This window comes from Bombina bombina, chromosome 7 (assembly GCF_027579735.1).
Source record: "Bombina bombina isolate aBomBom1 chromosome 7, aBomBom1.pri, whole genome shotgun sequence".
Taxonomy (NCBI): Eukaryota; Metazoa; Chordata; class Amphibia; order Anura; family Bombinatoridae; genus Bombina; species Bombina bombina.
In genome coordinates this window covers 317,113,715-317,139,914 of record NC_069505.1, presented here as the reverse complement: position 1 = coordinate 317,139,914, position 26,200 = coordinate 317,113,715, and the positions used below count along the sequence as shown (strand labels likewise).

General features: G+C 39.5%; 1 protein-coding gene across 5 annotated transcripts in view; it reads left to right on the top strand.

Moving 5' to 3' along the window:
- The window catches only part of PXK (PX domain containing serine/threonine kinase like), a 274,909-nt gene that overhangs the window by 161,602 nt on the left and 87,107 nt on the right, over positions 1 to 26,200 (top strand). For all 5 annotated transcript variants that reach the window (XM_053720959.1, XM_053720958.1, XM_053720962.1 and 2 more), the window contains exons 9-12: positions 1,727 to 1,828; positions 3,582 to 3,743; positions 5,392 to 5,509; positions 22,924 to 23,002. In XM_053720959.1, the coding sequence (XP_053576934.1) occupies positions 1,727 to 1,828; positions 3,582 to 3,743; positions 5,392 to 5,509; positions 22,924 to 23,002 (461 nt within the window). The remainder of the gene's footprint in view (positions 1 to 1,726; positions 1,829 to 3,581; positions 3,744 to 5,391; positions 5,510 to 22,923; positions 23,003 to 26,200) is intronic.

The window sequence follows — 26,200 nt, the reverse complement described above, 5'->3', positions numbered from 1 at the left end:
TATAAAAATGGCCACATTTGAGCACAAAGAATCCCGGGCAGACACAATAGGTCTGCCAGGGGGCTTTGTCAGTGTCTTATGCACTTTCGGCAACAAGTATAGTACTGGTGTTACTGGGTATGGTGTAGTCATAAATTCAAACTCATTTTCTTTAATCATGTCTGATTCAAACCCACACTTCAAAATATAGTCCAGTTCCTTCTTAAAACCATTTGTTGGATTTCCCCTTAGTTTACAATACACCCTACTGTCAGTCAATTGTCTATATGCCTCCTCTCTGTAATCAGAGTAGTTTTGTACAACAATTGATCCCCCCTTGTCCGCAGCATTTATGATGATCGTGTGATCATCCTTTAGATTTTTAAGAGCCATTCTTTCACCTTTCGTAAGGTTAGGAAATATTTTTTCCACTTTGGCTTGCTCACACGTGTCGCTGATCATGCGTGAGAAACTGCGGATAGAGGGATTGTTGTTAACTGGGTCAAATTTACTCTTGGTTTTGAAATTGCTGAACGGGGGCTGTTCCTTGTTTTTAAAAAAATCTTTAATTTTAAGTTGTCTCTGTAGCTTATATGTATCAACACACATCTGAAACTTATCCAGGGTGGGCGTAGGAACAAAGGACAAACCCCTATTCAGCAATTTTCTCTCATCCAGGCTAAGGGGTCTATCACTCAAATTGTAGATAATATCTACCTCTTTTTTATCCCTTTTTTCTTTGTATCCTCCCCTCCTTGTGTGGGGTCTCGATTGCTTTGTTTTCCTGGGAGCGGAGGTTTTTTGGCAGACCTGGTACTTATCCCGCCTAAAGGGTGTCCAGTATTCTCACCAGTATTAACTGTCTCAGTGTCCCCTTCTGATGTTTCACCCCCACTGCTATCCACAGTGTCTGCAATATTTGTATTATTAAAGCGTCTCCTACGTGTGTAATGGGGTCTATCTTCCTTCCCATAAAGCCATCTGTAGACTCTCCGCTCTCTGTAATCAGTTTCTACAGTGGCTAGTTTGCATATTTATATATGTGTGTGTATATATATATATATATGTGTGTATATATATATATATATATGTGTGTATCTATATATGTGTGTATATATATGTGTGTGTGTGTGTGTATATATATATATATATATATATATATATATATATATATATATATATATATATATATATATATATATATATATATATATATATATAAATAAAACCTTAGGTAAAAAAGGGGCAGGGACTACTATATACAAAGGATATTTATTCAGACATGTAATTATATACAAATGTCGGTAAAAAGTTCACAAAAGCAGGAAGGTCACATACGACCATAAAGTATATAAAACCACATAAAAAACGTATCAGAAATGAATAAAAACAACCATTTACATAGACTTGCTGACAACACAAACTTGATCCACAGCTGCTGCAGAAGATAAACCACATGCAGCTGATCAGCTATTTAGCCGTTTAGCAAACAAGTAATTGAAACTGAATGGCAGGGGGTGTATTCTGACGCGTTTCGTAGCGCTATTGGCTACATCTTCAGAGGTCAATTGATACCTACTCATTTTATTTTCTACAGATGTGATTTAGTTCTATAATGTTTATAGTAAATGTTATTCTTTTTTTCATGTATATATTTTGGTACCTTCACCCTTTGTATTTCTGTTTATTATTCTCTTCCTTAGATCTTCATTACAATATTACATTGTATTTTGTCTTTTTGCTGTAGGCGAAGCCTAAAGATCCCTTTTTGAAGAAATACTGTAATCCTAGAAAAATTCAAGGTCTTGAGCTCAAGCAAATCAAAACATATGGAAGGCAGATTTTAGAGGTAACGCTCTCTTTTTTTTCAGTTCAGTGCACTGGGATTGTGTGTGACAGAGTGAGTGAAAAAAATGAATGGGACAGTGTACTGTGATTTTCTGCCCTTTTAATGTGTTCCCAGTGATGTATTTCTTTGGCAGATCTTTTGAGTTGCAGCTATTAATAATTACGTACGAGTGGGCGTATCTGTCATTGGGCTAAGTACGCTCTGAGATCAGCACATGGGTGTGTGCAAATAAAGGCGATCTCTACCTCAGGGGATAGAGGCTCTAATAGTGCCCCCCTTATCAAACACTGCATGGGTGTGTACTTGAGACAGGTGATCACCATTACCACGGTGAAAATTAGAGGGGGCTGTAACTCATTTAAAAGAGGGTAATTGCTTCTTTCATGGATGGGGTCTCATACCAGTCTAATTAAAATCAGAGCGAGAGATAGCTGCTCTATAATATTCTCCATACATCACCACTAGAGATTATTTGGTGACTGCATTCTTCTGGGTCAAGTGGCCCCTGGTTTGAAAGGGGTTGTTATACCCTTTTAAATGAGGATCACTTGTCCTTTTAGCATAAACATAGCAGAATAGGGTTTCTTCAAGCGCTTCTGTAATTTATGGATTTCACAGTGATCTTCTATATCACACAGGGGCATGGGACTCCCCTCTTTCAAAAGGGGGGTTTCTTGCCCATGTAAATGTACTGGAGGCTGAGAGATATAGGCTTTTAAAAACCCTCCTCTCCTCCCCGCCAGTTGCAGACTCACTAAAAAGGAAATCCCTGCATCAGCAGGTATTTAATTTCCTTGTAGTCTGTGACGTTATCATATATACACATGGTGTGTCCAGATCAGAAGGGGTGGAACCTTTTAGGGGGATGTCTCCCCTTTTCACTCGGAGCTCAGTGTAGAGAACAACAAAGTGACATCCTCTATATGAATCGTGAAAGTTTTAATTTGGACTTTTATGTCATTTTCTTAGCATAGCAATTGTAATTTCCTCAAAACCCCAGTGTCCCGTAAACTGTGGCCTATTCTCAGAAGATTCCCCCTGGCAGTTACCCTAATCCATATTCTTATGTCCTCATGTTCCCTGCTAAGTGTTGGTATGTTCCATTTTTATTTCCTATCAACACCATTTGTAAATTTGTTAACTCCATGTAGATACAGAACTCTCTGCATTCAGCAAGAGATTTAAAAGGAGTAAACTTATTTAATTCTGAGTTTGGTATTTCAATGCATTATGATCTTCATAACAACTTTCAATTGAATAATGATTTAGCTTCTAGTCATTGACATGAAATATCACAATAACTTTTGATTCATATAATGTGTATATATACATTCATTAAAGCATCATAATATTTTTATTTTGGTCTGAAGTTGAACACTTTAAGGGACACTCAAGTCAAAATAAACTTTTATGATTCAGGTAGTGCAGCAGTTTTTAGACCGTTTCCAATTTATTTCCGTTATCAAATTTTGCACAGTCTTTTTATATTCACACTTTCTGGGGAACAAGATCCTATTGAGCATGTGCACAAGCTCACAGGATATACGATTACTAGTCTGTGATTTGCTGATGTCTGTCACATGATACAGAGGGCTGGAATATGAGAGAAAAAATAAAATTGTCAGAAAAAAAATCTACTGCTTATTTAAAAATGCAGTGTAGGTGTTAAATCATTGTCTTTTTATTATGCACTTGTTAGTTTTGTAATTCTATTGCATTAAGTAGTCCTTTAAACTCTGCTTGTTTTAAACAGGTGTTAAAGTTTCTCCATGACAAAGGCTTCCCGTACGGACATCTCCATTCAGCCAACGTCATGCTGGAGGGAGAGACCTGCAAACTGATGGATTTGGAGAACTCATTGTTAGGACTTCCATCATTTTACAGATCCTACTTTTCACAATTTAGAAAGATAAATGTAAGTTGGTTCACTTACAAAGTTAAAGGGACAGTCTAGTCAAAATTAAACTTTCATGATTCAGATAGGGCATGTAATTTTAAACAACTTTCCAGTTGACTTTTATCATTAAATTTGCTTTGTTCTCTTGGTGGTATTTTTGAAAAGCTAAACCTAGCTAGGCTCAAACTGATTTCTAAATCGTTCAAAAACCGCCTCTTAGCTCAGAGCATTTTGAAAAGTTTTTCACAGTTAGACAGTGCTAGTTCATGTTTGTCATATAGATAACATTGTGTCTGTCAAAAGCACTGAGATAAGGGGGCAGTCTGCAGAGGCTTAGCTACAAGGTAATCACAGAGGTAAAACATATATTAATATAACTGTAATGCCTATGCAAAACTTGGATATTGGTAATAAAAGGATTATCTATCTTTTTAAGCAATAAACATTCTGGTGTAGACTGTCTCTTTAATGGGCAAATTTATACATTTTTTTTTAATGACCTAGTGCAGGTGAGGCAAACCTTTTTGTTACTTTTAGCCAAAATTGGCTATGGTCTTTTTAAAAAAAATAAATGCCTTTTGGTACTTACATAAATAAATAAAATTAAAGGGATACTAAACCCATTTTTTTCCATGATTCAGATAGAGCATACAATTTTAAGCAACTTTTTAATTTACTCCTATTATCAATTTTTCCTCGTTCTTTTGCTATCTTTATTTGAAAAAGTAGGAATGTAAACGTATTAGCCGGCCCATTTTTAGTGCAGCACCTGGGTTGCGCTTGCTGATTGGTGACTAAATGTACCCACAAATCAGCAAGCGCTATCCAGGGTGCTGAACCAAAAATGGGCCGGCTTCTTAGCTTAGATTCGGGCTTTTTCAAATAAAGATAGCAAGAGAACAAAGAAAAATTGATAATAGGAGAAATTAGAAAGTTGCTTAAAATTGCCTGCTCTATCTGAATCATGAAAGAAAAAAATTGGGTTTAGTATCCCTTTAACATAGGTAGATTAAAGAGAGAGTTATTTTTTATTATAAATCCGTAAGTTATATTAACAATTAAAGCGTAATTGATAATGTAAAGTAGACGTGCATTTGGCATTTTTGTTTGCTAAATTAATGGTGAATATAGCCGCTAGTTGTAGTATTTGACTCCTTTTGACTCTGGATTTTTTTAATGTGAAAAATAAACACATAAATCTCTGTGCAAATCCAGATCTTTTTGTGTTGCACTTTTACACAAATCCAGCGCCGAAGAAGAGCCAAATTCTGCCACCCGCGGCTATATTCACCGTTAATTTAGCAAACGAATTGCCAAATCTAATATATAGCATGCATTCACAAGAACAATAATTTACTAAACGTTACAATTGCAGGTGATGAAACAAAGACGTTTGGTGGTAGCGTAGTTCACAGTTGAGTTCTAGCAAATTGGTTATGAGTTGACCACCTTGGTTACATGAGTTCCATAGGTTCACCACCCCTGACCTATTGCTTTGTTTTATTTCTGGCATGACGGACATTTAATCAATATTACACGTAATTACAAAGTGGAACATTTATGTATTCTATTATTATTTTTTTAAATTAGTGATGTCATCATTAATGGCTGCAGTGTAAACATTATATAAACCTTTTCTGATCAGTTGACGCTTTTCTTTCCTTAGACTTTAGAAGGTATTGACGTTCATTGTTTTGGTCATTTGCTATATGAAATGACGTATGGGCGGCCTCCGGATTCTGTTCCTGTGGATCAATTCCCTCCTGCACCCTCATTTTCTGTGGGTGAGTAGTCACTTGTATTGCTTTTTTTTTTTGTTATAACAAGAAAGAGAAAAAAAAAGTCTCTCAACATGGTCCTATATTCTCATACATTAAAAATCTGTATCAAAACAATGCAGATAGGTCAGATTAATTTTTTGCTTCCTTTTTAAAGGGATAGTCTAGTCAAAATTAAAGGGACATTAAACCCAATTTCTCCAACATTGGTGTGTCCGGTCCACGGCGTCATCCTTACTTGTGGGATATTCTCTTCCCCAACAGGAAATGGCAAAGAGTCCCAGCAAAGCTGGTCACATGATCCCTCCTAGGCTCCGCCCACCCCAGTCATTCTCTTTGCCGTTGCACAGGCAACATCTCCACGGAGATGGTTAAGAGTTTTTTGGTGTTTAAATGTAGTTTTATTCTTCTATCAAGTGTTTGTTATTTTAAAATAGTGCTGGTATGTACTATTTACTCTGAAACAGAAAAGGATGAAGATTTCTGTTTGTAAGAGGAAGATGATTTTAGCAGACAGTAACTAAAATCGATTGCTGTTTCCACACAGGACTGTTGAGATGAAGTAACTTCAGTTGGGGGAAACAGTTAGCAGTCTTTTCTGCTTAAGGTATGACTAGCCATATTTCTAACAAGACCATGTAATGCTGGAAGGCTGTCATTTCCCCTCATGGGGACCGGTAAGCCATTTTCTTAGTTAAACATAAAAGAATAAAGGGCTTCAAAAAGGGCTTAAAAACTGGTAGACATTTTTCTGGGCTAAAACAATTGCTTTACTAGGCATATTATGCAGATTCTAACTAATTATTGGTGTTATAATCTTGGGGAACGTTTAGAAAAACGGCAGGCACTGTGTTGGACACCTTTTTCAGATGGGGGCCTTTCTAGTTATAGACAGAGCCTCATTCTGGGACTGTATAGGGGTTAAATGTAAAAACGGGTTAAAGCTCTGAAATTTGGTGTGCAATACTTTTAATGCTTTAAGACACTGTGGTGAAATTTTGGTGAATTTTGAACAATTCCTTCATACTTTTTCACATATTCAGTAATAAAGTGTTTTCAGTTTGAAATTTAAAGTGACAGTAACGGTTTTATTTTAAAACGTTTTTTGTGCTTTGTTGACAAGTTTAAGCCTGTTTAACATGTCTGTACCATCAGATAAGCTATGTTCTATATGTATGAAAGCCAATGTGTCTCCCCATTTAAATTTATGTGATAATTGTGCCATAGTGTCCAAACAAAGTAAGGACAGTAATGCAACAGATAATGATATTGCCCAAGATGATTCCTCAAATGAGGGGAGTAAACATGATACTACATCATCCCCTACTGTGTCTACACCAGTTATGCCCACACAGGAGGCCCCTAGTACATCTAGTGCGCCAATACTTATTACCATGCAACAATTAACGGCTGTAATGGATAACTCCATAGCAAATCTTTTATCCAAAATGCCTACTTATCAGAGAAAGCGTGATTGCTCTTTTTTAAACACTGAAGAGCAAGAGGACGCTGATGATAACTGTTCTGACATACCCTCACACCAATCTCAAGGGGCCATGAGGGAGGTTTTGTCTGATGGAGAAATTTCAGATTCAGGAAAAATTTCTCATCAAGCTGAACCTGATGTTGTGACATTTAAATTTAAATTAGAACATCTCCGCGCACTGCTTAAGGAGGTGTTATCTACTCTGGATGATTGTGACAATTTGGTCATTCCAGAGAAATTATGTATGATGGACAAGTTCCTAGAGGTTCCGGTGCCCCCCGACGCTTTTCCTATACCCAAGCGGGTGGCGGACATAGTAAATAAAGAGTGGGAAAGGCCCGGCATACCTTTTGTCCCCCCCCCCCCCTATATTTAAGAAATTATTTCCTATAGTCGACCCCAGAAAGGACTTATGGCAGACAGTCCCTAAGGTCAAGGGGGCGGTTTCTACTCTAAACAAACGCACTACTATTCCTATCGAAGATAGTTGTGCTTTCAAAGATCCTATGGATAAAAAATTGGAAGGTTTGCTTAAAAAGATTTTTGTACAGCAAGGTTACCTTCTACAACCAATTTCATGCATTGTTCCTGTCACTACGGCAGCGTGTTTCTGGTTCGAGGAACTAGAAAAATCGCTCAGTAAAGAATCTTCGTATGAGGAGGTTATGGACAGAGTTCAAGCACTTAAATTGGCTAACTCTTTTGTTTTAGATGCCGCTTTGCAATTAGCTAGATTAGCGGCAAAAAATTCAGGGTTTGCTGTCGTGGCGCGCAGAGTGCTTTGGCTAAAGTCTTGGTCAGCGGATGTGTCTTCCAAGACAAAATTGCTTAACATTCCTTTCAAAGGTAAAACATTATTTGGACCTGATTTGAAAGAGATTATTTCAGACATCACTGGGGGAAAGGGCCACGCCCTCCCACAGGATAGGTCTTTTAAGGCTAATAATAAGCCTAATTTTCGTCCCTTTCGCAGAAACGGACCAGTCTCTAATTCTGTATCCTCTAAGCAAGAGGGTAATACTTCACAAACCAAACCAGCCTGGAAACCAATGCAAGGCTGGAACAAGGGTAAGCAGGCCAAGAAGCCTACCACTGCTACCAAAACAGCATGAAGGGATAGCCCCCGATCCGGGACCGGATCTAGTGGGGGGCAGACTTTCTCTCTTTGCTCAGGCTTGGGCAAGAGATGTTCAGGATCCTTGGGCGCTAGAAATAGTTTCTCAAGGTTATCTCCTGGAATTCAAGGAACTACCCCCAAGGGGAAGGTTCCACAGGTCTCAATTATCTTCAAACCAAATAAAGAGGCATTCTTACATTGTGTAGAAGACCTGTTAAAGATGGGAGTGATACATCCAGTTCTAATAAGAGAACAAGGAATGGGATTTTATTCCAATCTGTTCATAGTTCCCAAAAAAGAGGGAACATTCAGACCAATTTTGGATCTAAAGATCCTAAACAAATTTCTCAGGGTACCATCGTTCAAAATGGAAACTATTCGAACGATCCTACCTACTATCCAGGAAAATCAATTTATGACTACCGTGGATTTAAAGGATGCGTACCTACATATTCCTATCCACAAGGAACATCATCAGTTCCTAAGGTTCGCTTTTCTGGACAAGCATTACCAGTTTGTGGCACTTCCATTTGTATTAGCCACTGCTCCAAGGATTTTCACAAAGGTACTAGGGTCCCTTCTAGCGGTTCTAAGACCAAGGGGCATTGCAGTAGTACCTTACTTGGACGACATCCTGATTCAAGCGTCGTCCCTGTCAAAAGCAAAGGCTCATACGGACATCGTCCTAGCCTTTCTCAGATCTCACGGATGGAAGGTGAACAAAGAAAAAAGTTCTCTGTCCCCGTCAACAAGAGTTCCCTTCTTGGGAACAATAATAGATTCCTTAGAAATGAGGATTTTTCTGACAGAGGTCAGAAAATCAAAACTTCTAAGCTCTTGTCAAGTACTTCATTCTGTTCCTCGTCCTTCCATAGCGCAGTGCATGGAAGTAATAGGATTGATGGTTGCAACAATGGACATAGTTCCTTTTGCACGAATTCATCTAAGACCATTACAACTGTGCATGCTCAGACAGTGGAATGGGGATTATACAGACTTGTCTCCGACGATTCGAGTAGATCAAAAGACCAGAGATTCACTCCGTTGGTGGCTGACCCTGGACAATCTGTCACAGGGAATGAGCTTCCGCAGGCCAGAGTGGGTCATTGTCACGACCGACGCCAGCCTAGTGGGCTGGGGCGCGGTCTGGGAATCCCTGAAAGCTCAGGGTCTATGGTCTCGGGAAGAGTCTCTTCTCCCGATAAACATTCTGGAACTGAGAGCGATATTCAATGCTCTCAGAGCTTGGCCTCAACTAGCAAAGGCCAAATTCATAAGGTTTCAGTCAGACAACATGACGACCGTTGCATATATCAATCATCAGGGGGGAACAAGGACTTCCCTGGCGATGAAAGAAGTGACCAAGATAATTCAATGGGCGGAGGATCACTCCTGCCACTTGTCTGCGATCCACATCCCTGGAGTGGAAAATTGGGAAGCGGATTTTCTGAGTCGTCAGACATTCCATCCGGGGGAGTGGGAACTCCATCCGGAAATCTTTGCCCAAATAACTCAATTATGGGGCATTCCAGACATGGATCTGATGGCGTCTCGTCAGAACTTCAAGGTTCCTTGCTACGGATCCAGATCCAGGGATCCCAAGGCGACCCTAGTAGATGCACTAGTAGCACCTTGGACCTTCAACCTAGCTTATGTATTCCCACCGTTTCCTCTCATCCCCAGGCTGGTAGCCAGGATCAATCAGGAGAGGGCCTCGGTGATCTTGATAGCTCCTGCGTGGCCACGCAGGACTTGGTATGCAGACCTGGTGAATATGTCATCGGCTCCACCATGGAAGCTACCTTTGAGACAGGACCTTCTTGTTCAGGGTCCATTCGAACATCCGAATCTGGTTTCCCTCCAACTGACGGCTTGGAGATTGAACGCTTGATTTTATCAAAGCGTGGGTTTTCAGATTCTGTAATAGATACTCTGATTCAGGCTAGAAAGCCTGTAACTAGAAAAAATTACCATAAAATATGGAAAAAATATATCTGTTGGTGTGAATCTAAAGGATTCCCATGGAACAAGATAAAAATTCCTAAGATTCTATCCTTTCTACAAGAAGGTTTGGAGAAAGGATTATCTGCAAGTTCTCTGAAGGGACAGATCTCTGCTTTATCTGTTTTACTTCACAAAAGACTGGCAGCTGTGCCAGATGTTCAAGCATTTGTTCAGACTCTGGTTAGGATCAAGCCTGTTTACAGACCTTTGACTCCTCCCTGGAGTCTAAATCTAGTTCTTTCAGTTCTTCAAGGGGTTCCGTTTGAACCCTTACATTCCGTAGATATTAAGTTATTATCTTGGAAAGTTTTGTTTTTGGTTGCAATTTCTTCTGCTAGAAGAGTTTCAGAGTTATCTGCTCTGCAGTGTTCTCCGCCCTATCTGGTGTTCCATGCAGATAAGGTGGTTTTGCGTACTAAGCCTGGTTTTCGTCCGAAAGTTGTTTCCAACAAAAATATTAACCAGGAGATAGTTGTACCTTCTTTGTGTCCGAATCCAGTTTCAAAGAAGGAACGTTTGTTACACAATTTGGACGTAGTCCGTGCTCTAAAATTCTATTTAGAGGCTACTAAAGATTTCAGACAAACATCTTCCTTGTTTGTTGTTTATTCTGGTAAAAGGAGAGGTCAAAAAGCGACTTCTACCTCTCTTTCCTTTTGGCTTAAAAGCATTATCCGATTGGCTTATGAGACTGCCGGACAGCAGCCTCCTGAAAGAATCACAGCTCACTCCACTAGGGCTGTGGCTTCCACATGGGCCTTCAAGAACGAGGTTTCTGTTGACCAGATATGTAAGGCAGCGACTTGGTCTTCACTGCACACTTTTGCCAAATTTTACAAATTTGATACTTTAGCTTCTTCGGAGGCTATTTTTGGGAGAAAGGTTTTGCAAGCCGTGGTGCCTTCCATTTAGGTGACCTGATTTGCTCCCTCCCTTCATCCGTGTCCTAAAGCTTTGGTATTGGTTCCCACAAGTAAGGATGACGCCGTGGACCGGACACACCAATGTTGGAGAAAACAGAATTTATGCTTACCTGATAAATTACTTTCTCCAACGGTGTGTCCGGTCCACGGCCCGCCCTGGTTTTTTAATCAGGTCTGATGAATTATTTTCTCTAACTACAGTCACCACGGTATCATATGGTTTCTCCTATATATATTTCCTCCTGTCCGTCGGTCGAATGACTGGGGTGGGCGGAGCCTAGGAGGGATCATGTGACCAGCTTTGCTGGGACTCTTTTCCATTTCCTGTTGGGGAAGAGAATATCCCACAAGTAAGGATGACGCCGTGGACCGGACACACCGTTGGAGAAAGTAATTTATCAGGTAAGCATAAATTCAGTTTTTTTTTCTTTCATGATTCAGGTAGAGAATACAATTTTAAACAACATTCCAATTTGCTTCTATTATCTAATTTGCTTCATTCTTAAGATATCCTTTGTTTAAAAATAGCAGTGCACATGGGTGAGCCAATCACTCAAGGCATTTATAAGCATCCACCAATCAGCAGCTTCTGAGCCTATCTAGATATGCTTTTCAGCAAAGGATATCAAGAGAATTAAGCAAATTAGATAATAGAAGTAAATTAGAAAGTTGTTTAAAATTGCATGCTCTTTCTAAATCATGATAGAAAAAATGTGGGTTTAATGTCACTTTAAACTTTCATGATTCAGATAGAGCATGCAATTTTAAACAACTTTCTAATTGACTCCTATTATCAATTTTTCTTCATTATCTTGGTATCTTTATTTGAAAAAGCAGGAATGTAAGCCTAAGAGGAAAACACAAACGATTGACTATGACAAAACAATTGCTAAGAATAAATGGTAAGAACAGATACTGCCCTTATGGAGCGGACCCGCTGCCTCCCACAGATTCTCCCAGCGAACTGTTAGTAGATATGGATTGGTTAAGGGGGCGCTTTCTCCAATAGGAAATCCACCGACTTAGAATCGATCCTGAGGGCTCTGGAAATTAAGACTCCAATTTTGTGCCTGTGTATACTCATTGAATCAGAAATCCAGTGCCAGCAATGCCGCAATATGAGAAAGGAAACCTTGTTGTCTTAATAATAGGAGTAAATTAATAAGTTGTTTAAAGTTGCATGCTCTGAATGAATCAACAAAGTTTAATTTTGACTAGACTATCCCTTTAAAGCGGTTTCAACACATTAGAAGACACAGTTGTCTTTTACCAAATTTACCTTCTCTTCCTGGGCCTGATATTCAAAACCTCGTTGCTCAGGCAAGATATTCTAAGAAGTCTCGTTTCTATGGCGAGGCCCTTAAAAAAAAAAAAATTTTAAAAATTTGAAGCACAAATTTTAACTTGAGACCTGTTATGTTGCTATGTTGTTTACTTTATGTCAAACAGACTCCTATATTACAATACAAAGTCTAAAAAAAATCCCAGATTTTGCGTGATTTCTCTCTGTGCTGGCGAGGTCCCCCTATTCTTTGTTAAAAAGCTTACCCAGGTATGCTCAGATGCAGAAATGCACTACTGTTCTCTAGTAGGAGATTGGTTGGTACACACGTGCGTCTTGTCATTGCCTCACAATATTTGTTAGCTAGATCCCTGTATTGTACCATTTCTCCCTCAACAAAGCATACCAAGAAATACCAACTGGAGCTGACTTTAAAGGGACAAGAAACCATAGGTTCATGGTTCAGATAGAGCATAATATCCTTAACACCTTTCCATTTTACTTCTTTTATCTAATATGCTTCATTCTCCTGGTTTCCTTTGTTGAAAAGCATATTTAGATCAGGAGCAGCAATTTATTACAGCTAGCTGCACATTTATTTACCTCTTGTCATTGGCTCACCTATTGCGCTCAACTAGCTCCCAGTAGTGCATTAATGCTCAGTCAACAAAGGATACCAAGAGAATGAAGCTAAACTTCTACTATAAGTAACCTGGAAAGTTGTTTAAAATTGTATGTTTTATCTAAGTCATGAAAGAAACACCTGGGTTTCATGTCACTTTTAACAGTGTTTTATGGCTCATTTACAGGGTATTTAATGTAAGTGGCAGCTAATATCGCTAGTAGATTCATTTGGTGGCCTCACTTTGTGACAGATGGTGACTCTATAGCTAATATTTGTTCTTACCGTTTGTGGCTAGAATGCTGTTTACACAATTAGGCTCCATGATTTCCAAATGCCCAGGACTAAAAAATGTAAACCTTCTAGCGAGTAATAGAAACTGAAAGGCCTTGTCTTGTTTTTTTTGGCAACACATTCAGTCTTGCAGATAATTGTCTAGAGACGCTTCTCGCTTCCAAAGTTTGAGATGTCAGACTGAAGCTCTAGGCTGGGGTAAACGTAAATCTGCATTCTTCGCTTAAAGGAACACTGAACCCAAATTGTTTCTTTCGTGATTCAGATAGAGCATGCAATTTTAAGCAACTTTCCAATTTACTCCTATTATCAAATTTTCTTCATTCTCTTGGTATCTTTATTTGAAAAGCAAGAATGTAAGTTTAGATGCCGGCCCACTTTTGGTGAACAACCTGGGTTGTTGTTGCTGATTGGTGGATAAATTCAACAACCAATAAACAAGTGCTGTCCAGTGGACTGAAGCAAATTATTTTTGCTTAGATGCCTTCTTTTTCAAATAAAGATAGCAAGAGAACGAAGAAAAGATGATAATAGGAGTAAATTAGAACGTTGCTTAAAATTGCATGCGCTATCTGAATCGCGAAAGAAAAAAATTTGGGTTCAGTGTCCCTTTAAGTTAATAGGACAGTCTAGCCAAAATTTAACTTTCATGATTCAGATGCAATTTTAAACAAGTTTCCAATTTACTTTTATCAGCAAATTTTCTTTGTACTCTTGGTATTCTTAGTTGAAAGCTAAACCTAGGTAGCGTCATATTCTAATTTCTAAGCCCTTGAAAATTAATATCTAATTTGCGTCCTCCTTATTGGTGGTTACCCATATATGCCTCCTGTCATTGACTCACCGGGTAATGCATTGCCGCTCCTTCAGAAAAGGATATGAAGACAACAAAGCAAATTTTATATTAGAAGTAAAATAGAAAGTTTAAAATTGTGTGCTCCATCTGAATCCTGAAATATAATTTATGGGTTTCCTCTGCCTTAAAAAAAAAAAGGCTGACAATACAAATAATCCATAAATAGTTGCATTTGTCAGCAATACATTCAAATTCCTACTAACCCAGCAGGCAGCTGTCTGCCAGGAATCTCAACACAGAGGAAATGTTTCCTACAAATAACATTGTCGTTACTGTAATTGCTTGTGCAACACTTTCTGGCCATTGAGCTATACACATTTTTGAATAGTGAATGGAAACAAGTAATTGTCATATTTAAAGGGATATGAAACCCCAATTTTTTTCTTTCATAATTCAGATAGAGCATACAATTTTAAACAACTTTCTAATTTACTTCTGTTATCAATTTCTTTCATGTAATTAGCAAGAGTCCATGAGCTAGTGACGTATGGGATATACATTCCTACCAGGAGGGGCAAAGTTTCCCAAACCTCAAAATGCCTATAAATACACGCCTCACCACACCCACAAATCAGTTTTACAAACTTTGCCTCCCTTGGAGGTGGTGAAGTAAGTTTGTGCTAGATTTTTCGTTGATATGCGCTTCGCAGCAGGCTGGAGCCCGGTTTTCCTCTCAGTGTGCAGTGAATGTCAGAGGGATGTGAGGAGAGTATTGCCCATTTGAATTCAATGATCTCCTCCTACGGGGTCTATTTCATAGGTTCTCTGTTATCGGTCGTAGAGATTCATCTCTTACCTCCCTTTTCAGATCGACGATATACTCTTATATATACCATTACCTCTACTGATTCTCGTTTCAGTACTGGTTTGGCTATCTACTACATGTAGAGGAGTGTCCTGGGGTAAGTAAGTCTTATTTTCTGTGACACTCTAAGCTATGGTTGGGCACTTTTATATAAAGTTCTAAATATATGTGTTCAAACATTTATTTGCCTTGATTCAGGATGTTCAATATTCCTTATTTCAGACAGTCAGTTTCTTTATTTGGGATAATGCATTTGAATATTAAAATTTTCTTACCTTAAAAAATTTGACTTTTTTCCTGTGGGCTGTTAGGCTCGCGGGGGCTGAAAATGCTTCATTTTATTGCGTCATTCTTGGAGCGGACTTTTTTGGCGCAAAAAAATGTTTTCCTTGTCATTTCCGGCGTCATACGTGTCACCGGAAGTTGTTTTGTATTTGCGTAATTTTTTTGACGTTTTTGCACCAAAGATGTCGGCGTCGCCGGATGTGGCGTCATTTTTTGGCGCTAAAAAATATGGGCGTCATTATTGTCTCCACATTATTTAAGTCTCATTGTTTATTTGCTTCTGGTTGCTAGAAGCTTGTTTATTGGCATTCTTTCCCATTCCTGAAACTGTCATTTAAGGAATTTGATAAATTTTGCTTTATATGTTGTTTTTTCTATTACATATTGCAAGATGTCTCAGGTTGACTCTGAATCAGAAGCTACTTCTGGAAATTCGCTGCCTGATGCTGGATCTGCCAAAGTTAAGTGTATTTGTTGTAAACTTGTGGTAACTGTCCCTCCAGCTGTTGTTTGTGATAAATGTCATGATAAAGGTTTTTAAACCTCCTGTGGTTATTCCGGAAGTTTTTCCTGTCCCTGATGCTATTTCTGAAGTAATTTCCAGGGAATGGAATAATCTGGGTAATTCTTTTACTCCTTCTAAAAGGTTTAAAAAATTGTATCCTGTGCCATCTGACAGATTAGAGTTTTGGGACAAAATCCCTAAAATTGATGGGGCTATCTCTACTCTTGCTAAACGTACTACTATTCCTACGGCAGATAGTACTTCCTTTAAGGATCCATTAGATAGGAAGATTGAATCCTTTCTAAGAAAAGCCTATTTATGTTCAGGTAATCTTCTTAGACCTGCTATATCTTTGGCAGATGTTGTTGCAGCTTCAACTTTCTGGTTAGAGGCTTTAGCACAACAAGTAACAGATCATAATTCTCAGAGCATTGTTAATCTTCTTCAACATGCTAATAACTTTATTTGTGATGCCATCTTTGATATCATTAGGGTTGATATCAGGTATATGTCTTTAGCTATTTTAGCTAGAAGAGCTTTATGGCTTAAAACTTGGAATGCTGATATGTCTTCTAAGTCAACTTTGCTTTCCCTCTCTTTCCAAGGTAATACATTGTTTGGTTCACAGTTGGATTCTATTATTTCAACTGTTACTGGGGGGAAAGGAACTTTTTTACCGCAGGATAAAAAATCTAAAGGTAAATATAGGGCTGCTAATCGTTTTCGTTCCTTTCGTCAGAATAAGGAGCAAAAGCCCGATCCTTCCTCTACAGGAACAGTTTCTGTTTGGAAACCATCTCCGGTCTGGAATAAATCCAAACCTTTTAGAAAGCCAAAACAAGCTCCCAAGTCCACATGAAGGTGCGGCCCTCATTCCATCCCAGCTGGTAGGGGGCAGATTATGATTTTTCAAAGAAATTTGATCAATTCGTTTCACAGTCTTTGGATTCAGAACATTGTTTCACAAGGGTACAGAATAGGTTTCAAGATAAGGCCTCCTGCAAGAAGATTTTTTCTTTCTTGCGTTCCATTACATCCAGTGAAAACTCAAGCGTTTCTGAAATGTGTTTCAGATCTAGAGTTGGCTGGAGTAATTGTGCCAGTTCCAGTTCTGGAACAGGGGCTGGGTTTTTACTCAAATCTATTCATCGTGCCAAAGAAGCAGAATTCCTTCAGACCAGTTCTGGATTTAAAAATATTGAATCGTTATGTAAGGATACCAACATTCAAAATGGTAACTATAAGGACTATTCTACCTTTTGTTCAGCAAGGGCATTATATGTCCACAATAGATTTGCAGGATGCATATCTGCATATTCCGATTCATCCAGATAACTATCAGTTTCTGAGATTCTCTTTTTCTAGACAAGCATTACCAATTTGTGGCTCTGCCATTCGGCCTAGCAACAGCTCCAAGGATTTTTACAAAGGTTCTCGGTGCCCTGCTATCTGTAATCAGAGAACAGGGTATTGTGGTATTTCCTTATTTGGACGATATCTTGGTACTTGCTCAGTCTTCACATTTAGCAGAATCTCATACGAATCAACTTATGTCGTTTCTTCAAGAACATGGTTGGAGGATCAATTTACCAAAAAGTTCATTGATTCCTCAGACAAGGGTAACCTTTTTAGGTTTCCAGATAGATTCAGTGTCCATGACTCTGTCTCTAACGGACAAAAGACGTCTGAAGTTGGTTTCAGCCTGTCGAAACCTTCAGTCTCAATCATTCCCTTCGGTAGCCTTATGCATTGAAATTCTAGGTCTTATGACTGCTGCATCGGACGCGATCCCCTTTGCTCGTTTTCACATGCGACCTCTTCAGCTCTGTATGCTAAACCAGTGGTGCAGGGATTATACAAAGATATCACAGTTCATATCTTTAAATCCGATTGTTTGACACTCTCTGACGTGGTGGACAGACCACCATCGTCTAGTTCAGAGGGCTTCTTTTGTTCTTCCATCCTGGACTGTGATCTCAACAGATGCGAGTCTGACAGGTTGGGGAGCTGTATGGGGGTCTCTGACAGCGCAGGGGGTTTGGAAATATCAGGAGGCGAGATTACCAATCAACATTTTGGAACTCCGTGCGATTTTCAGAGCTCTTCAGTCGTGGCCTCTTCTGAAGAGAGAATTGTTCATTTGTTTTCAGACGGACAATGTCACAACCGTGGCATATGTCAATCATCAAGGAGGGACTCACAGTCCTCTGGCCATGAAAGAAGTATCTCGAATACTTGTATGGGCGGAATCCAGCTCCTGTCTAATTTCTGCGGTTCACATCCCAAGTATAGACAATTGGGAAGCGAATTATCTCAGCCACCAGACGTTACATCCGGGCGAATGGTCTCTTCACCCAGAAGTTTTTCTTCAGATTGTTCAAATCTGGGGACTTCCAGAAATAGATCTGATGGCTTCTCATCTAAACAAGAAGCTTCCCAGGTATCTGTCCAGATCCAGGGATCCTCAGGCGGAGGCAGTAGATGCATTGTCACTTCCTTGGAAGTATCAGCCTGCCTATATCTTTCCGCCTCTAGTTCTTCTTCCAAGAGTGATCTCCAAGATTGCAGGCTCGTAAATATGTGTCTAGGAAAATATATTATTGAGTCTGGAAGACTTACATTGCTTGGTGTTCTTCTCATCATTTTTCTTGGCATTCTTTTAGAATTCCTAGAATTTTACAGTTTCTCCAGGATGGTCTGGATAAAGGCTTGTCTGCAAGTTCCTTGAAAGGACAAATTTCTGCTCTCTCTGTGCTGTTTCACAGAAAGATTGCTAATCTTCCTGATATTCATTGTTTTGTACAGGCTTTGGTTCGTATTAAACCTGTCATAAGTCAATTTCTCCTCCTTGGAGTTTGAATTTGGTTTTGAGGGCTCTTTAAGCTCCTCCGTTTGAACCTATGCATTCGCTGGATATTAAATTACTTTCTTGGAAAGTTTTGTTTCTTTTGGCCATCTCTTCTGCTAGAAGAGTTTCTGAATTATCTGCTCTTTCTTGTGAGTCTCCTTTTCTGATTTTTCATCAGGATAAGGCGGTGTTGCGAACTTCATTTAAATTTTTACCTAAGGTTGTGAATTCTAACAACATTAGTAGAGAAATTGTGGTTCCTTCATTATGTCCTAATCCTAAGAATTCTAAGGAAAGATCGTTGCATTCTTTGGATGTAGTTAGAGCTTTGAAATATTATGTTGAAGCTACTAAAGATTTCTGAAAGACTTCTAGTCTATTTGTTATCTTTTCCGGTTCCAGGAAAGGCCAGAAGGCCTCTGCCGTTTCTCTGGCATCTTGGTTAAAGTCTTTGATTCATCATGCTTATGTTGAGTCGGGTAAAACTCCGCCTCAAAGAATTACAGCTCATTCTACTAGGTCAGTTTCTACTTCCTGGGCGTTTAGGAATGAAGTTTCAGTTGATCAAATTTGCAAAGCAGCTACTTGGTCTTCTTTGCATACTTTTACTAAATTCTACCATTTTGATGTTTTTTCTTCTTCTGAAGCAGTTTTTGGTAGAAAAGTACTTCAGGCAGCTGTTTCAGTTTGATTCTTCTGCTTATAGTTTCAATCAATTTGTTTCACTTTTTTGGGTTGTGGATTATTTTTCAGCGGAATTGGCTGTCTTTATTTCTCCAACATTGGTGTGTCCGGTCCACGCCTTCATCCTTACTTGTGGGATATTCCCTACAGGAAATGGCAAAGAGAGCACACAGCAAGAGCTGTCCATATAGCCCCCCTCTGGCTCCGCCCCCCAGTCATTCTCTTTGCCGCTCTGAACAAGTAGCATCTCCACGGGGATGGTAAAGAGCATGTGGTGTTAGTTGAGTTCCCTGTCCCCGTCAACAAGAGTTCCCTTTTTGGGAACAATAATAGATTCTGTAGAAATGAAGATCTTCCTGACAGAGGTCAGAAAGTTAAAGCTTCTAAACAATCAGTGGAATGGGGACTATTCAGACTTGTCTCCCCAGATTCAAGTAGACCAGGTAACCAGGGATTCTCTCCGCTATTGGTTGTTTCACGATCACCTGTCTCAGGGAATGAGTTGCCGCAGACCAGAGTGGGTCATTGTCACGACCGACGCTAGTCTCTTAGGCTGGGGTGCGGTCTGGGACTCTCTGAAAGCTCAAGGTCTATGGTCTCGAGAAGAGTCTCTTCTTCCAATAAACATTTTAGAACTGAGAGCGATATTCAATGCGCTCCTGGCTTGGCCTCACCTAGCAAAGGCCAAATTCATAAGGTTCCAGTCGGACAACCTGACGACTGTAGCCTACATCAATCATCAGGGGGGAACAAAGAGTTCCTTGGCGATGAGAGAGGTATCCAAGATCATCAAATGGGCGGAGGATCACTCCTGCCACCTATCTGCAATTCACATCCCAGGAGTGGACAACTGGGAGGCGGATTATTTGAGTCGTCAGACTTTTCATCCGGGGGAGTGGGAACTCCACCCGGAGGTTTTTGCCCAGTTAACTCAACTATGGGGCATTCCAGATATGGATCTGATGGCGTCTCGCCAGAACGCCAAGGTTCCTCGATACGGATCCAGATCCAGGGATCCCAAGGCGGCACTGGTGGATGCATTAGTGGCGCCTTGGTCGTTCAACCTAGCTTATGTGTTTCCAACATTCCCTCTCCTTCCCAGGCTTGTAGCCAGGATAAAACAGGAGCAGGCCTCGGTGATTCTAATAGCTCCTGCGTGGCCACGCAGGACTTGGTATGCAGACCTGGTGAATATGTCATCGGCTCCACCATGGAAGCTACCTTTGAGGCAGGATCTTCTAGTACAAGGTCCATTCGAACATCCAAATCTAGTCTCTCTCCAACTGACTGCTTGGAAATTGAACGCTTGATTCTATCTAAGCGTGGGGTTTCTGACTCGGTTATAGATACTCTGGTTCAGGCCAGAAAGCCTGTGACTAGGAAAATTTACCATAAGATATGGCAAAAATATATCTGTTGGTGCAGATCCAAGGGATACTCTTGGAGTAAAATTAAAATTCCAAGGATACTTTCATTTCTCCAAGAGGGCTTGGATAAAGGTTTTTCAGCTAGTTCTCTAAAAGGACAGATATCTGCTCTGTCGGTTTTGTTGCACAAACGTCTGGCAGCCGTGCCAGATATACAGGCGTTTGTACAGGCGTTAATCAGGATCAAGCCTGTCTATAGACCTATGACTCCTCCATGGAGTCTAAACTTGGTTCTTTCAGTTCTTCAGGGGGTTCCTTTTAAACCCATGCATTCCATAGATATTAAGTTACTATCTTGGAAAGTTCTGTTTTTGGTTGTTATTTCTTCTGCTAGAAGAGTTTCTGAATTATCTGCTTTGCAGTGTTCTTCTCCCTATCTGATTTTCCATACAGATAAGGTAGTTTTACGTACCAAGCCTGGTTTTCTTCCAAAGGTCGTTTCTAACAGGAATATTAACCAGGAAATTGTTGTTCCTTCTTTGTGTCCGAATCCAGTTTCAAAGAAGGAACGTTTGTTACACAATCTAGATGTGGTCCGTGCTTTAAAGTTCTATTTAGAAGCAACAAAGGATTTCAGACAGACATCATCCTTGTTTGTTGTGTATTCTGGTAAGAGGAGAGGGCAGAAAGCTACTGCTACCTCTCTTTCCTTTTGGCTGAAAAGCATCATCCGATTGGCTTATGAGACTGCCGGACGGCAGCCTCCTGAACGAATTACAGCTCACTCTACTAGAGCTGTGGCTTCCACATGGGCCTTCAAGAATGAGGCTTCTGTTGATCAGATCTGTAAGGCAGCAACTTGGTCTTCTCTGCATACTTTTGCCAAATTTTACAAATTCGATACTTATGCTTCTTTGGAGGCTATTTTTGGGAGAAAGGTTTTGCAAGCCGTGGTGCCTTCCATTTAGGTAACCTGGTTTTCTCCCTCCCTTCATCCGTGTCCTAAAGCTTTGGTATTGGTTCCCACAAGTAAGGATGAAGCCGTGGACCGGACACACCAATGTTGGAGAAAACAGAATTTATGTTTACCTGATAAATTTCTTTCTCCAACGGTGTGTCCGGTCCACGGCCCGCCCTGGTTTTTAATCAGGTTTGAAAAATTTCTTTCTTTATACACTACAGTCACCACGGCACCCTATAGTTTCTCCTTTTTCTCCTAACCGTCGGTCGAATGACTGGGGGGCGGAGCCAGAGGGGGGCTATATGGACAGCTCTTTCTGTGTGCTCTCTTTGCCATTTCCTGTAGGGGAGGAGAATATCCCACAAGTAAGGATGAAGCCGTGGACCGGACACACCGTTGGAGAAAGAAATTTATCAGGTAAACATAAATTCTGTTTTTATCCCTCCCTTTCTAGTGACTCTTGCGTGGAAGTTCCACATCTTGGGTATTTATATCCCATACGTCACTAGCTCATGGACTCTTGTTAATTACATGAAAGAAAACACAATTTATGTAAGAACTTACCTGATAAATTCATTTCTTTCATATTAGCAAGAGTCCATGAGGCCCACCCTTTTTATGGTGGTTATGATTTTTTTTGTATAAAGCACAATTATTCCAATTCCTTATTTTTTATGCTTTCGCACTTTTTTCTTATCACCCCACTTCTTTGCTATTCGTTAAACTGATTTGTGGGTGTGGTGAGGGGTGTATTTATAGGCATTTTGAAGTTTGGGAAACTTTGCCCCTCCTGGTAGGAATGTATATCCCATACATCACTAGCTCATGGACTCTTGCTAATATGAAAGAAATTAATTTATCAGGTAAGTTCTTACATAAATTATGTTTTTTCTTCGTTCTCTTTGTATCTTTTGTTGAAAAGCAGGGATGTAATGCTTAGGAGCTGGCCCATTTCTGGAACACTATGTGACAGCAGTTATGCAAGAATGTTATCCATTTGCAAGAGCTCTAAATGGCAGCACTATTTCCTGCTATGTAGTGCTCCAGATATCTAAGTATCCCTTTATTAAAAGGGACATAAAAGTACTAGACGAAAATGCTCTGTGTTAGGGAATTTATTCTTGCACTATTGCTTACGTATATCTGTTTTTATCCCTGGCAAAGAGGGTTAAACACATAGTTTAAAGGGACATTCTAGCCAAAATTGAAATGCTTATGAGCTTTAGTCATGTATTTAGGAACGACCGTATTATAATATAGTAGCTGTTTTTAATACATTGGTTGCTATAATCAAAACAGAGTCCAGCAGAAATCATTACGTTCTCTGCAATATAAAACACTGCTGTAAATTATTGGACTTGTTTTTTTGTTTTTTTTTCAGTGCCTGTTCTGGAATCCATCCTGTCCTCTGAAGCCTGTAAATGTGGTATGCCTTCCGTCTCGCAGCTCCTCCAAATGCCGTGAGTCACGCTGTTTCTTTTATTGGCTTTGTAAAGCGGTGTAATGTTTTAGCCGCCTCATTTAACATGTTAAATAGGAAACCTTTGCGCATTTCACAACTTCAGTAACACTAAAACACTAAAGTTATGACTGTGTGGTGCTTTGCTTTGAAATAAATCCAGAAACCCTTGGATCAAGTTCCCAGGTCATAACCTTTTCTAAACAAAATTTATGCGAATACACCACATGATCTACACCAGTGTTTCTCAACCACAGCCCTCAAGTACCCCCAACAGGCCGGTTTTAATTATGGCTAAACCAGTGCACAGGTGACATAATCAGCTGATCAGTAACACCATGGTTACTCACCTGCTCTCACCCATCAGCTGATTATGTCACCTGTGCACTGGCCTGTTGGGTGGTACTTAAGGACCGCGGTTAAGAAACACTAATCTACATTATATGGAAATATCATTATACTTAGAGACATTTTTTCCAATTTGCTTCTTAAAGAGAGCATTATAAAATGTATTCCATTTTTTGTTTGTGTTAAAGGAACATGAAACCCAACATTTTTCTATCATGATTCAGATAGAGCATGTCCTTTTTAAACAAATTTGCAATTTACTTCTATTATCTAATTGTCTTTATTTTCTTGGTATCCTTTGTTGAAAAGCAGGGAGGTAAGCTCAGGCGTGTGCACGTGTCTACAGCACAGTATGGCAGCAGGTTTGCAAGAATGAAATCTAGATGGGAGTGCTATTTCTTGACATGTGGTGCTCCAGAGGTATCTCTTCAACTAAGAATATCATGAGAACAAAGCACATTTGATAATAGAAGTAAATTGGAATCTTTTTAAAAAAAAAATGTATTCTCTATCTGAATCACAAAGGAAAAATGTGGGGTTTTATGCCCCTTTTAAAAAAGGATGTTCATGTGATGAACAAAAAAGGTCATTTTGTATGCTTCTGCAGTAACTGCCTACCAAACAAAGCTTTGGGGAGTTGTGCTTGGCTATTACACTGAGCAGTTGTGCACAAAACTGCACTTTAAACTAAAGAGCTTTATTTAAACCATTTCCAAGGACAAAAATACTGCTCTTGTGTTTGTATGAGATCATTTTATATTGATTGTAATCCATTTTAATCATTTCCTGCCCGGGGCTTATTTCTCTACATCGGAACAAAGTTCTGATGTAAACAAATGAATAAAAAGTGAAATCACGGGATGGGGGGGGGGGGGAATACCTATGATGCTAGGCACACCCTCCACCTCGTGATCCCAGTTAGGAAGCCGTTATGGCATCAGTACAAAAAGCCTAGCGCAGTTAGGACGGCATGGACTGCCCAAACGGCGGGAAGGGGTTAAAGGGATGTTGTACTCAAGCATTCCATTTTACTTCTCTTATCATATTTGCATTCTTCTCTTGGTGTCCTATCTGAACACATTAGTTGAGCTATATGTATGTATATGTGTGTGTGTCTGTGTGTATTTATATATATATATTTGTGTGTGTGTGTGTATATATATATATATATATATATATGTGTGTGTGTATATATATATATATATATTTATGTATATATATATATATATATATATATATATATACACACACACACAAATATAAGTCTCCACACTAATAATGAGGATATTAAATCAATGAATAACGAAAATGCATTAATGAGCATAAAGAGAAATTTAATGAAAACAAACGACAACGAAAAGCGAAAACATCCTAATTGCAATCCATAAATGAACATAGATGCAACAAACATACACACATACATGAAAACTGGGCGTCCCCAGTTATCAAGCAGCAATTGAGTGGTGGAAGTCAGTCTCTAGAGCAAAAAGTCAAAACCCTGGCTATATGTGAAAACCATGGGTATACTGATGTTAGATGCAGGCAATGAAGTGAACAAGCAAAATAAGGCAGTTCATGCACTTGTAGCGATTCATGCAGCATATGATAATGTGGTTAGTAAGCTGACAGTTGCAAAGATGACAAGTTATGCCAAAGAATGTGTAGCAATATATCTCCCAAAGTATCAAATGAGGCAACGTTCATGCATACAATATTGCTAAATACTTGTGGATACTTCCAATTTCCTCAATGTGTGGTTTGGGAAAAAGTGTGTACCTGCTCCGGCACTCGAGGACCGAAGTCCGCCGGTAAATAGCAACTGTGTAAGAGTAACGCTCTGTGAGCGATCTCACCCAATCCGTGTAGGGTCTCAGAATACTAAGTGAACACTGTCCATAGGAAGACATCCAACAGCTGTAATGATTGTGGCAATCCTCAGCGTGTATCAGACTGTCAGCAATCCAAACCAGCATGCGAGCATCGAGCTCTATTGTTGTCTGACGTCACTTCCACAACAGCAGGCAACGCGCGTTTCGGGCTCCGCCCTTCAACTTGGCCTGTCATACTTCGGAAAACCACCTCCTTTTCAAGCGTACTCACTGTGTGCAGTAGTAACGCCCACATAGCGTCACCACTACGAATATCAAGCAGAAATGACAGACATCCCAGACATGCGCAGACACACGCATATACAAACAGCTGATATTACGGACACAGGAATTTTACGTGACAAGTAGTAATTCATGAAATTTCATACATGAATTAAGCAAGCAATTAACGTATTAATGTAAAATGTTCTACTCACATGTAAAGGCTAATATAGAGGTATCATACACACATACAGTATGAATATAGTAAAGAAACAAAATAAATAATAAAGCACCATAGTGCAAAGTGAAAAAACAAAAAGTGAAATGTCCACATATAAAAGACAAATTTGAAAGAACATTTTCCACAATTCATTCTACATTATAACTATTCGCACTCTCAAAAAAGAGAGATCTCAATGAGACCACTGTCCCTAGATAAATGTACTCCATGTAATTTCCCTATTCAAGCCATAGGGAGTCATAGAATCCATTTTTTGGATCCAAAGTGCTTCTTTCTCGAAAAGTAATTTTTGTCTATTCCCACCTCTCCTTAAAGGGCCAATCCCATCAACCACCTGAAATTTAAGTTGACTTTTATTATGACCTAAATGTGTAAAGTGATGGGCTACAGGGTCAGAAGGTTCAAGTTTACCTATGGCTGTTTTATGTTGTTTGATCCTGTCCCTGATAGGTTTGGTGGTCTCGCCAACATAGGCTAGACCACACGGACATTTAATTACATAGACCACAAAATTGGAATC